The sequence below is a fragment of the Orycteropus afer genome, unplaced genomic scaffold, assembly GCF_000298275.1.
Source record: "Orycteropus afer afer isolate SDZICR_OR568_19922 unplaced genomic scaffold, OryAfe1.0 scaffold00152, whole genome shotgun sequence".
NCBI lineage: Eukaryota > Metazoa > Chordata > Mammalia > Tubulidentata > Orycteropodidae > Orycteropus > Orycteropus afer.
In genome coordinates, this window is record NW_006921739.1 from 3,680,984 (window position 1) to 3,694,969 (window position 13,986).

The 13,986-nt window shown below is 33.9% G+C and overlaps 1 protein-coding gene across 1 annotated transcript in view; it reads right to left on the bottom strand.

Annotated features, from left to right (window-relative positions):
- Positions 1 to 1,706: 1,706 nt before the first annotated feature.
- ODF2L (outer dense fiber of sperm tails 2 like) overlaps positions 1,707 to 13,986 on the bottom strand; it is a 92,712-nt gene continuing 80,432 nt past the window's right edge. Inside the window, exons 10-16 of the mRNA XM_042781696.1 lie at positions 13,284 to 13,394; positions 11,261 to 11,365; positions 8,831 to 8,989; positions 7,357 to 7,442; positions 7,112 to 7,274; positions 4,076 to 4,201; positions 1,707 to 1,835 (exon numbers count right to left, since the gene is read on the bottom strand). Coding sequence (XP_042637630.1) covers positions 1,707 to 1,835; positions 4,076 to 4,201; positions 7,112 to 7,274; positions 7,357 to 7,442; positions 8,831 to 8,989; positions 11,261 to 11,365; positions 13,284 to 13,394 — 879 coding nt within the window. The remainder of the gene's footprint in view (positions 1,836 to 4,075; positions 4,202 to 7,111; positions 7,275 to 7,356; positions 7,443 to 8,830; positions 8,990 to 11,260; positions 11,366 to 13,283; positions 13,395 to 13,986) is intronic.

Consider the following 13,986-nt stretch of genomic DNA (forward strand, 5'->3'; position numbering starts at 1 on the left):
TTCTCACTTCCAAGGAGCATTCTGATTACAGTGTTCCTCCAGGACAGATTTGTTGGTTTTTCTAGCAGTCCATGGTACTTACAGTATTCTTCGCCAACACCATAACTCAAAAGGCTCAACTCATTTTTGGTCTTTCTTATTCATTGTCCAGCTTTCACATGCATATGAAGTGACTGAAAATACCATGGCTTGGGTTAGGCACACCACTGTTTTCAAAGAGACATCTTTGCTCTTCAGCACTTTAAAGAGATCTTTTGCAAGAGGTCTTTAGGCCAATGCCTAAAGCATTCTGACTGCTAACCAGAAGGCTGATGGTTCAAACCCACCAGCTGCTCTGTGGAAGAAAGATGGGCAATCTACTTCTGTAAAGATTTACTGCCTTGGAAACCCAACGGGAGTCACTATGAGATGAAGTTGACTCAATGACTATAGGTTTGTTTTGTCTTTTTGGTATGGATTCTTGGTCAATATTCTAGACTCCAGTGGTCTCTATCTATACTTCTAGTAGGCTTCTCTTCACTTTTTCCAGGTTGAAAACTTCTACTTCTGATAATCAAATCCCAACATTTCATTTTTAGACCATAACCTCTCACCAATCCTACTGTTTTACTCCCTAACACCTACTATGCCTATCCTCCAACTTCTTTGCTTCAATTTTTTCATATCTAAGACAGAAATATGGATACTTACCATTTTCAATGGTGTTGTTATTAGGTACCATCAAGTTAGCTCTGACTCAAAGTGACCCTACAATAGAACCAAACACTGCCTGGTCCTGTCCCATCCTCACAATCCCTGCTATGCTTCAGCCCATCATCTGTCGCCACCATGTGCCATTTTATAAATATGACTTAAAATTCATATTAAGACCCAACAGAAATTATAATGGCATCTTACCATATACTTAAAACAATAAGTATATTGAAATACTTGGTATCTTTAGAAAGTATATAATTATAACACTACCAAATACTAAAATCCAGAATTTTTTCCTTTATTATATTAATATGTACAGCATCACAATGTAAAACAATTTATGTACATTATTTTAAAAGCCTGTATTTGGCTCATAAGAGCCCTGAGGGCATAGTGATTAAGCACTCAGCTACTAACTTAAAGGTTGGCAGTTCAAATACACTAGCAGGTTTGCAGGAGAAAGACGTGGAAATCTGTTACCGTAAAGATTATAGCTTAGAAAACCCTATGGGACAGTTCTACTGTCTTATAGAGTCACTATGAATAGGAATCAATTTGACAATAATGTATATTTTTTAATATGACTCCAAATTGGCCTAGATGAATTACAAATTCATTTGAGTGGTGGCCCCATATACTCATAAAGAATAATCTGGTTTCCTCTGTATGTGTATGTGAAATATATTCTGAAAATCCACTATGATGTAAATAGAAATTAAACCAGAGTTACACTTTTTTTTTTAAGAATCCTTTAACAAATAAAAAGAAGTCTTAATAGTATAGGTGTTCTTTATTTCAAAAAAGAAGAATTTTAACATCTATCTTGTTTTAAAGTTTCAGTTGGATAATAAATTATGTTTCAAAAATCTTTACATAAAAACTCCTATACCACCAACCTATGAATCTTACAGTATAACAACATGTAGTATGTTTATTTATTTATTTTTCACTTAATCAATTTTTAGACTCATAGTAAAAACCTATCATTTGTAGAAAATACTTTTAATAATTTAACCAAACATAGTTACATATGAAGTTTTAAGAAACTGCAAATAATTCTTAATACTCTCATTTTCATTCTCCGACTTCTCAAGACTATGTTGTATTTCTTTCAAACATACTTCCTGATGTTGTGCTTTCTAAATAAAAAATAAATAAGTACAGATAATCAATAATGGTATTCCTACCAAAGGACAATAGTCATAATATAAATATATATACACATATAATAACTGAGTAATTACTCTTAATTAATAATTTATCTTAGCATTAACATTTCCTTAAAATCCAGATTAAAGCATATATATGCTTGATCTCTACTGTAATACAGTTTTTGTAATATACGTTCACATAGCCTTAAATTATTACATGTCACATGATTAACTTAAGTGTCTTTTATTTAAAACTGTACAATTTCCATTAAATTTGACATATTTTAATACTGCTGTTGTGCTATTTTTCTCTAAAAAATTCATATTTTATACCATGAGAATGACTTTTACTGTCTTAAAAACAAATTTACCAACATTTTTAGAATCCTTCAAGAAATAAAAAGAACTCTTAATATTATAGATGTTCCTTATTTCAGAAAAAATTAAAAACACAATAGATTTTTTAAACATTCAACAGTACATAAATTCCTAAGCAGATCTGTTTACTGAAAACACTTTAAATGAAGATAGACTGCAAATGCCAAGTAGCTTCCAACTAAAATGTAAGTACCTTGAGAGAGATTTTTATTTCCTTCATATAAGTTGTTCAATAATACCTGATATCTTCCCAAACTGAGCTATGCCTGTCAGAGCAAGAGGGATGGATGAAGGAAAGTGCTAGGCTGGGCTATGCAAAGCCACAGAATGAGCACAGGGAATCTTTATGGAGCTTCCATTTTATGCAACAATTTGGAGAGAAAAATATTAACCCAAACATGCCTATGTTGTAGGGTAGAATGCAAATGTGCATGGATTTCAGGATAACACATAAGACTTCAAAGACTTCAGGCTTTAGGAGGGTTGCTGCTGAGGTTACCCTTGGGTCTGTTTATCCACTCCACCCTCCTTGGAGGACTTGCAGAGAAAATCTGCAAAGACCTGCACTGTAGGCAGGGCACCTGTGGAAGACATTGGGGTACAATCAACTATGCAATAGGCTCTCAAGGTTCTTACAATTCAATTGGGGCTAAAGCATGTATACAAAATAAATACTGGATTGACCACATAACTGACCACTGGAAGGGAGGGAATAGAACACACAGCTCATTTTTTAGCAATTTGAAACCTTGCTATGAGTCAATCCTTCACTTAGAATTCTGGATTTCTACTACTGTAAAAATCATCAAGTTTAACAAAACATCAGATCTTAAACCTATTTATTTAGACGCTTTAGCCAGGTACTGGACACAGAGCAAAACCCAGTTCCTACTGGTTGACATATTGTAGTTTCTCAGGGCTTCAATTACAAAAAGGATATCATGCATATCTTACAATATCAGGAACTTGGTGAGTTTAGAAAAAAAAAAAACTTTAGAGATAAAGGGAAGGCTTATGCTAAATTAAGTGACAAATGCTTTGTTCTGAAAAAATTGCCATGAATCTTTTGCTAGCCATAAAATTAAACTAATGTTGCATGCCAAAATTCATTAAATTGATGAACCTTGTAGCTTGTCAACTTTAAAAACAGTTGGGAATGAAAAATAATTTCCATGGGGTCTCTGGGTCCTAGTAAAATTAAGTATCATTATTCTCTATGTCACTGGCAAGTAGATGTCTGTTAAGTAATATAATCATGGATACTGCTAGCTTTCAGAGTATTTTATGCCAATTGACTATAACATAAATATTTAGTTTAAAAATATTAGAAGACTAATTAAACACAGCTAATTTGGTATTCTCATTTCATGGCTGAGTGGACCCATATCCCATATGCAGAATATTTACTTAAAACTTATTGCTTTCTAAAATGTAATATTCATTACTCAAGACTGATATAAAAGTCTGACTCATAATAATAAAAGTTTAAATTGTGTGTATCTAAAAAAAAAAAAAAAAAAAAAATTCATACCAGGGAGAAAATAAGTAAATTATACACATAACTTTAATTAAGCACTGTCACACAAAAGATATAATGCAGCTAAAAGGCCTGATGAGACCTGGGGGAAATGTAAAAGATGCTTCCACAGAGCAGGATAATAAACTCTGGCAGATCTTGACATTTTTATTTTTTATGATATACATTATTTGTTATTTTAAGTATTATCAATAAAACTATGTTCCTGAATCTCCTTACTTCTTACTTTAACTATTTGACTAAACTACATGGCAAGAATGTTGAATGCCAATATGTTTTATATGATAATATATTAATCCATACTAATACTTACACTGTTAAATTTGCAAACAAGTTGATTTTGTTCTTCATTTTTCTTTCTAAGCTCAGTTTCCAGATCTAATATTTTAATTTGTAAAGCCCTCTCTCTAGATGACATTTTCTCTACTTCTTCAGAAACCTGTAATTTTTATTAAAAGAATAAAATAACTAAATGTACTTTCTTTAAAATATGATTTAATGTCCTTGATGGAATTATAGTATACTTTAAAAAAAATAACTGGATGTTCAATAATTTAATTAAATAATGTTTAAATATGTTCTCTCTTGAGGAAACACATATAAGTATTTAAATTCATCTTTACAGTATAAAACTCACTGCTGAGTCTCGACTCACAGCGACCTCTCCTTGGGTTTCCGGGGTAGTATCTCTACAGAACTAGATTGCCCAATCTTCCTTCCCAGGAGTGGCTGCTGTTTGAACTACCAGCCTTCTGGTTAGCAGCCAAATACCTTAGGCACTACACCACCAGAGCTCCCTTTATATCTGCAAAATTAGCTTGAGATAGAAGTGGTGTACACATTGTACCATGTTGTGACTTAGGTCAGTCTCTTCCCCAACAACATATTTGTATTACATACTGAGACCAACTGCCATGCTTTCACAGTATTTATATTCACCATAGCGTCTACAGCAGTAGAGGAGAATAGATAGCAATAATAGGTCCAGTAATATTATCTATTTTGCTCCAAAAGAGAAAAAGAGGTAATGAACAAAAAAATGTACTAAATGCTGATTATACGTTTGCATGGATAGAATTTGGGGTAGGGGTGATGATGTATAAACTTCACACACAAAAAAGGAAGAGTAATTTCTTTCAAAATGAATTTTTTATTAATTCATGTCTAAAGTGGTCTGAATTTGAGTTTCCATATTTCTCTGATAGCTTATTTTAGAAAAAGTACAGCTTAGCTATGTTCATCCAAGGATTCAGGTATGTGGGAGCCTGTTTGCAAGAATGGTGGGTTGGAGCCCCAGGAATGAGAGTGGAGGCACAGACTAATCTAGGAGCGAGGAGCTAGTGAGGAGAACTGTTCTCTAACTTCATTACTATGGACTTAGTTCTAAGTTGCTATAAAGTAAGTTACAAAGATTTCTTCTCCACAAATTCCAAGGGCAACTGTGAGTAAAGGATGATGCAGCATCTGAAGCTGTTGGAGAAAGAACCCTCAGGACAAATATCCATGCCTTTGGCACTGCTTCCTTGGCTGGGACAATGGTGGCAGGGCAGTGACAGCATTCCTCACATGAGCAGAAGCTAGAGATAGTCCTATATTCCACTGCAGCAGGAGATACACTTATGAGGACTCTAAGCACTTCAGAGGAGGAATCTGAAGGTAACTGGCATTTCCAGAGTTTGTAGAGCTGGAAGAAGCATGAAGTCCTTTCTTACTCCTTCCTAAGGGTTAATGGAACTGAGTACCTTTAGTCCTTAAATTTTATTCTATAATGTGTCTCTCAAAATCCATTTTAATCAAAATATATTTGTGATACTTGTGATGTAAAAGCCATATTTCAAGGCTATTAGATTTTATGACACTTTAGAATTGCAATTAACTGGGTTGGGGAAGACCTTAAATGGAGGAGAGTTTAGAGGCAAGGATTTAGATTGGGTTTTGGAAATACTAAATTTGACTCATGTATTGGGGAGCTCTGGTAGCATAGTGGCTAAGACACTTGCCTGCTAACCAGACGGCTGGCGGTTCAAACCCACCAGCCACTCCTCGGAAGGAAGGTTGGGCAATCCTACTTCCGTAGTGATACTGCCTCGGAAACCCAAGGAGGGGTCGCTATGAGTCGGGGGCCGACTCGATGGCAAACAACAACAACAACAACATTGGGAAATCTACTTCCATAGAAATATCACCTTGGAAACTCAAGGACGGGTTGCTACGATTCAGAATCAACTTGATGGCAGTGGATATGTTAAATAGAGAAGTAAGTAAGTAGGAGGACACATGAATAGATTTCAAGGAGAGAGAGGCCTGGACTGGAAATATAAATTTGAGAGTCATTATGAGACAGATGGTCTCTTTTTAGCATCACTCAGTTCTATAAGGAAATGTATCAACTCCATTTTACCTATTAAGAAACTAAAACTTATAGAAGACATAACTTGCCCTGGGTCAAGGTACATTGTGTTAGAACAGAATTCAAATTCCATTCCTGCTGTACTTCACAGTTATCCTGTGTCATTTCAGGGTTAGATTTTCAAAACATTTCATAAATGTTATCTCTTTGAGTTCTTCCTGAACCATTTCTCCTTACCCCCAGATTGAAATAACCACTCCCTCTGTGTATCTCGTACCCTACCTCTATTAGAGCACCTACCTGTTTTGTTCGCTTGTTATCTCCCTACTAGACTGTTAGTGTCCTGAGAGCTGAGAACAAGTTTTATTTCATCTTCACATCTCAAGCACTAACAGGCTGCCTGACACAGCAAGGTATTCATTAATGGTTAACCATATGAATTTAATTCTTGCATGTATTCATTTATGCAACAACATCTGCCAAAAGTAAAGGGTGTTGGGGTTTACAGCTCATCAGATCCTGACCAAAATCAAAATTTTCAGTAATTTGCACATTCACTGTTATTTTATTAAAAAATGAAGGAAGAATTCCTTCAGAGTATTTTCCAACTCAGCCCTTTACCCTGCCACGCCAAAGCCCACTACTGTCAAGTCAGTTCCAATTCATAGCAACCCTATAGGAGTAGAACTGCCAATGCTGTAAATCTTTATGGAAGCAGACTGCCAATCTTTGCTTAGCAGTAGAGTGCTTTAACCACTGCACCACCAGGGCTCCTTTTACCTCGCCACAGCACCAAAGTAACTCTGGTCCAGTAATATTATCTATTTTGCTCCAAAAGAGAAAAAGAGGTAATGAACAAAAAAAATGTAATTGTTCCTCTCACCCTGTCATCAGGATAAAACAGTAACTGTAGGTTTGGTAAGATGAGATAGCATCTGTTTAAAAAGATGACACTTTGGTAAACCAATTAAAAAGTTTCTAAATAAAAGGTATCTGTACCTTTTTTCTTCCTTCTTCTAAAGCAACTTCCAGCTGCCTGGCCAATGCTGTATATTCTTCAGATTTCTGTTTAAACTTAACATTGCCGTGCTTAAGACATTCTTCTTGGTTTGCCAGCTTTTTCTCAAGTTCTTTATTTTCTGCATCCATCTGTTCCAATTTTCTTTTGACAGAAAACATATATTTTAAAATTATAATGCACTGAGAAAAATGTAACACCAACTTTAAGTTAATTTAATGCTTACAGTTTAAGGTTTTCACACTTCAACTGAATAAGATAATTCTCCTCTTCTAGAGAAAGCCTTGTCAGAAGACTGTGATTTCCATCAACCTCAAAGAAAAAACAAATATTTTCTTGGTTGTTCTCTTTATAATCAAGTTCCAAAGAAATCTACATATTTTATTGTAATAATAACCATAAGAAACCAAGGTATCAATATTATTTTTCCTCCTACACAGAAAGACACCAAGACATATTATATTGTTAAAACACAAGTTTTTAAATTAGTGATTAAACATAAAAAATTATATTGCTTCAGTCATATCTTCAACTAAAAAATTTTCTGGATAATGACAATGAAACTATTCTGAAACCATTTTTTTTTAATTGATAAAAGGACATTTGCTAAGTTGAAATATGAAACTGTTAAGCAGTATTAACCTCCTGTTGAACATTTAGGGTTTTGTCATATATTTCCTGTCTCATGTAGAAATACTGATTGATAACTGAATCTGTGAAATTACAACTAGACTAAAAATGACATTTTTGTGAGAAGGAAAATAATATTAAAAACAAATCAATCACGGACACCTTTGCCTATGCCAAGAAAGAATATCCTTCCCATAATTTCAAAAGCTGAATTTAAATACTTTAAGAACCTTTGATAATTTAAAAAAAAAATCATAATTTTGATTACTTTAAGTCAATATGGCTAATCTTTGTAATTTGATAATTTCTTCGAAAAATATCTTCTCAGGAATTTAAATTCAACAAACTTTTACTTGCATTTTTTTAAACAAGTTGCATTTCAAATTAAAACCCAAATTATATTTGGAGACTAGACAAGGAACCCTTCCTAAAAAAGTTTTCAAATAATGAAAAGGACATGCTTCTTTGAAAAAAAATATTAATTAATTCAACATTTTTTATTGAATGCTCACTGTGTGCCAGACATTGGGCTAGGAGATGGCTACATGGTAAGTAATAGGGCACATATGATACCTATTCTGTTGGAATGAAAAAGTAAATATTGAAAAACTGACTGCAAATAATTCCAATAAACTTGACACAAAAATCTAATTAATGTAATTTCTAATTGTTTTAGATAATTTATTCTGTTACCATACATGAAAATGTATGCATATAAATGCATACAATGTATGTATATATATATATGCATGTACTACGTATATGTTTATATATACATAAGCACAGCTTTGCTTCTTCCTTGCTATCACTACTACTACTTCAAATGTGTAAACATACATTTGTATGAAAAAACTAAATTATCAATGTTGATTACCAATTTTTCACCATAAAATACTAAAAGAATAGCCTGGAAAATAACATTACAATATCTACATGAAACTGATATTCTATCAACTGATTTCAATGGATGTAGAAAAAATCAGCCCTCACATGAGTGCCCTCAACTGGTGAAATCATTTCACAGCATTCCTTTAACACATCTAGCAAAAATCAGAATGACCACTAGACACCTGGCCCTGAAGTTCCCTAATGGTCTGCTCCTGGTCTGCACATCTCCCCTTGCAGTGCTGCAGACTCTCCTGACTCTCGTGAAGCCTCCACTCGGCCGCCGTCAAGGAATCGCTGACATGCTCTAACTCCTTCAGATGAGACTCCATCTGGCCTCTCATCTGAGTTGTAGCATTAGGGGAAATAAGTGCAAGATCACACATTCAGTATTAATACTTTCACTATCTTCAATACTAGATACACTTGTAGTATGTAAGTATTTTAGGATAATGGTTTTAAACAAAAGGATGCAACCAAATATGAGTTAATGTTTATTTAGAATGGTAAATAAGAGCATATAACTCTGAAGAGACTGGGACATTAATTCTTATTCAAAAAGTTTGTCTAGCAAACGAATATAGTAATAACAGGTTGTAGGCAGAATGGCCACTTAGGAAAGCAAACATTTTTACTCCTGTCATTTGTATTCAAGCTATTAGTAGTAGCTATTAAGGAGCTCTGGTGGCCTAATGCCTAAGGCATTTGACTTTGCCACTCCGTGGAAGGAAGACCATTTACTTCCCTAAAGCTTTACCACCTTGGAAACCAAAAGGAAGTCACTGTGAGTCGGAATCGACTCAATGGCGGTGAATTTTTTTTAAAGTAGTATTTATAGTAATGGATAAGGAGCTCTGGTGGCACAGTGCCTGAGACATTTGACTGCTAACCAGAAGGTTGGTGGTTCAAACCCACCAGCTGCTCTGTAGAAGGAAGAAGGGGCAATCTACTTTCATAAAAATTTACCACCCTGGAAACCCAATGGGGTCACTATGAGTCAGAATGCATCGATGGCAGTGGGTTTGGGGTTTTATAGTAATAGGTAGTATTACTGATTAAGCTAGTAGCTTTTTCCTGTCCAGCCATTACTTCTAAAGTAATCAATTACTTTAATTATTCAATCTTTTAATTCAGATATTGAACTAAATTAGAGTAGAACTGCTTCACTTGTCTTAGTACAAATCAGTGGGGTTTACTGTTATTATTTCCAGATGACTAATATCATCAGTCCTTACTAGATTGTAATTTGATCATTAATGTTACTATGAAAAAATTCTAATTTTATTCAAATTATTTTCTTTGGTTGCTGCAATTCATCATCGTCACACTTTTATGGAGATGTGACAAGAAGCAACCTTCAGAAATGCTGATTAAGAAAAAATAACCAGACACATAATACTTAGGATGTTCATAAGGAGGGAAAACAACAGCTTGACTCTTTCTCTGAGACAGGGAACAAAGACTGCTTCTATACCACATTTGTAATTCCTGATCATGGAGAATAAAACTAGAACAAAGTATAATTCTGTGTTCCCCAGACATCTAAGAACCCATGAGAAAGCCAGGGGATTTAAATATTGGAAAATGAAGAATAATTTCATTAAAAAAAAATAAAATTGGTTTGATGTCAGTAAGAACACATTATGACTTCACCACGTCTGAAAAACACAGGCCACTGCCATTTCTGCTTTTTGAATAGGCTTTTATCTGCAGTGTTGCCTAGCAGAAGAGGAGACATCTGCATTGATATGTCTCACAAGAAAAAGAGAGGAGATCAAAAGACACTAAATGGTTTATTCTCTGGTCTGCTAAAAACAGGTACAAAATAACAAAGTAGCAAGGTGTGCATGTGGTGGGCTATCTTCATTTCTTTCTAACTGGTAGAATGTCTGCTTGGTCTGACCTATTTCTGCCTTGGTGCTTCACTGGGATTTCAAAATCCCAAGGCAAGGGGCAACCTAGAGATGGTTACCTTGTTACACTTGGTTGGAACTGACCAGCAACATCAGGGACTTCTCTAGCCAAGAGTTAATATCCTCCAACTTTCATTGCTTTCTTACCAAAATAACATAAAAAGACTCAAAAAGGGATAAAGTTTCATTTAAAAATATTAAAATATTCACAAAAACATCTAACTTGCCAACACTGGCTTTCTCTTTATTCTGTTGTAACAGAATGGATAATAAGAAATGATGCTTTAAAAAAAAAAAGTATAACTATTTTTTTCCAAAAAAGTATTCAGCAAAAGTATTTAGCAGAGAACATTTACTTGCTTTTTGAGATGCAAAAGATTTTTTTTGCCAGAAGAAAAGGTGCAATTAAAAATGGTACATACTAAATTTTTTTGCAAGATGTTTATGTCTGCTCTTAGAAAACTTAAATATGTTTTATTTCTATTTTCTAAACATAAAGGAAAAAGTGAAAAAAAAATCATACAAACATTTTAAGCTGGTAAAAAAGAATTATTTTCTCAGAAAACAAACTCCTACAAAGGTTGAGAACTAATAATTCCTAGGTAAGAACAATTTAAAAAATGACCAAATTTAAGGTTATGTATATTACACAAAATCTGTTAACTGAAATATTAATTTTATTATTTAAAATCTCAAACTTACTTTCTCTAATTTTTTATTTTTATGTTTTGTTATTTGGTTATTTTCATGTAGCAAATTTTCACATCTGCTTTTCACTATTTCAGCTGCTTCTTGCAACTTCTGTACCTGAAAATAAAATATCTTATTAGAACATGAATTATTTCATTATTAGGCCCATACATGAAATAAAATGCTGAAAGTTTATATTTTCAACTTGCAACAAATCATCATCAATAGCCTCATTATATTTATCTAATGTTATTTCTTCTTTAAATATAGTAATCACTCAATGCTTTACTATAATCCACAATTGTTTTATCATTTACCTGCCTTCTCCCATTGATACTTCTATAGTCTTCACTGAGCTCTGAAGACTACAAGGATCTACAGGTCAAGAATGCTATAAAGTATCAGCCTCTGGTTCAAATTCTCATTCATTCTTATTACTCTTTCCCATCTCACATCCCAAAATAAAACTCCAATTATATATATATATATATATATATATATATATATATATATATATATATAAAGCACTATATACAAAGCCTAGTACCATGAATACGGTAACTTATCCACAGCATTCTTGCTAAAGGAATAAACTCAAACAACAGCTAGAAGACCTACAGGACATTTTTCAATGTGTCCCATAATCCACCACATCCTTCATTCTAACCTTGAACCTGGATGACATTTAGGCTTTTGTTCTTGTTGCTGTTATTATGTGCTGTCAAGTCGGACCCAACTCAAAGAGACCCTTCCATGGGTTTCCGAGGCAGTATCACGACGGAAGTAGATTGCCCTACCTTCCTTCCAAGGAGTGGCTGATGTGTTTGAACTACCAGTCTATTGGTTAGCAGTCAAGGCACTACGCTACCAGGTTGGATGTCTCAATTCCATTTTCCCCATCTAATTCATCCAGAAGCAGTTCCTTTTTACTTCTATACTTTATCCATTGTAAATTTTCACTCTTATAGTTCACTATTAATTCAAACTCTTTCTTCTGCTAAGTCAAGGTCTATACTGGCTAGCTTAATTGTTATCCATCATTTAAAGATCTGTGTAAGTCCTACCTTTGCTGTTAAGTTTTTCTTGAATATAAGCAGTACTCTGGGTTCCAAACAAAATATGTTCTTAACTCCATCTTTAAGTAGAATTTGTGAATTTGCAGGTAAGTTGGGACAGATGCATACAATTTTTATTTATCCTTACTTTGTTGTTGTTGTTATGTGCCATCAAGTTGGACCCAACTCATAGCAACCCCTCCTTGGGTTTCTGAGGCAGTATCACCATGGAAGTAGATTGCCCAACCTTCCTTCCGAGGAGTGGCTGGTAGGTTTGAACCACCAGCCTCTGGTTAGCAGTCAAGTGCCTTAGCCACTACGCTACCAGCAAGAAAAGCCTTGAAACCTTTTCAATGATGTAAAAGCTACACATACAGCAAGTGAAGGTGATTGTGATGAAGAATTTGTTCCAAATAAGGGTTGGTTCAATTGTTTCAAAGTGAGGGTAAATTTACATAACATTAAAAGGCAAGTATGAGTTGTCTGTAAGTTGGCATTGTAACCCAGGGACTTCTTACATTACATTTCTAAAACATAAAGCATTTTGATAAATTATCATTGAATATATATACTCTGTGCCAAATATATATTGTCATATGTTCTTTTCTAGGTCATTCATGTGAAAAAATCTAAATTACAAGTGACTTCATTTATTGGGAAAGAGTCATTATTACAAATCAGTATCATTAAATATTCAAGATCACAAACAAATATAACCAAGATTAACAGAATATATATTAAAGTTTACATTATTTTATGTAACTAATTTTAATTTACTTTTAGGAATTACTATATATATACAGGCAGAATTTTCCTTATAAAAGTATTGAGGACCTTCAGAAATATTTGGGACATATTTTATCCTATCACAAAATAATGGCTTCACTTCTCTTAGTTCTGCTTATTTCAGTTGCAAACAAATGAGATACTTTAAATTGTCTACCAAATTAAACCAATGTTAAAATAAATGCAATGGTCACCTGATTTTTATATACTTCAATAAGGGTCTTCTGTTGGTTTTCTACTTCTTGCAATTCTAAAAGTTCATTTTCAACAGAAGCAGCCTCTTCTTTCAAAGCAGAAAGTGTACTCTAGAAAGGAATATGTAAATAGATTTTATAAGTCATTAAAGCATATTTATACTTCATTGTTATAGGACTATAAAAGCATAACTCATTTATTAGCAGTTAATAAAATAATTTTTTGACCACACACTATTACCATCTAAAATTTAAGAATTCAAAAACTTTGAGTACTACTTATAAAAAATTTTCATAAGACACACAGGATAGCAAGGCAAGGTGAGCAGTTGCTCCCATTTATGCCCCAACAATAATCCATTGAACTACAAATAAAAACAAACACAGACTGAGATCTCAGAACTCCAGAGAACATATGAGGTGTTGGGAGAGTTCAAGGTGAGTCCAGAAACAGAGGAGAGAAGGATCAGTGTACACCACAAAAACTGGAAGAACCGACATGCTAGCATCTGTAGCACTTGTTCACTACATTTTGGTTGGGGTCAGGCAACACTTGGAACAAAGAACGATGACTGGAAGTTAAACTGAGGAATCTGTAGCCTGACTTCTAGTGATTCTTAGGAACACAGCAAAGCAAAATCAACCAAGTGTAACCAGAATATTTTCCCATGAAAATCAGAAAACAGGATCTAAAGAAAAAAAA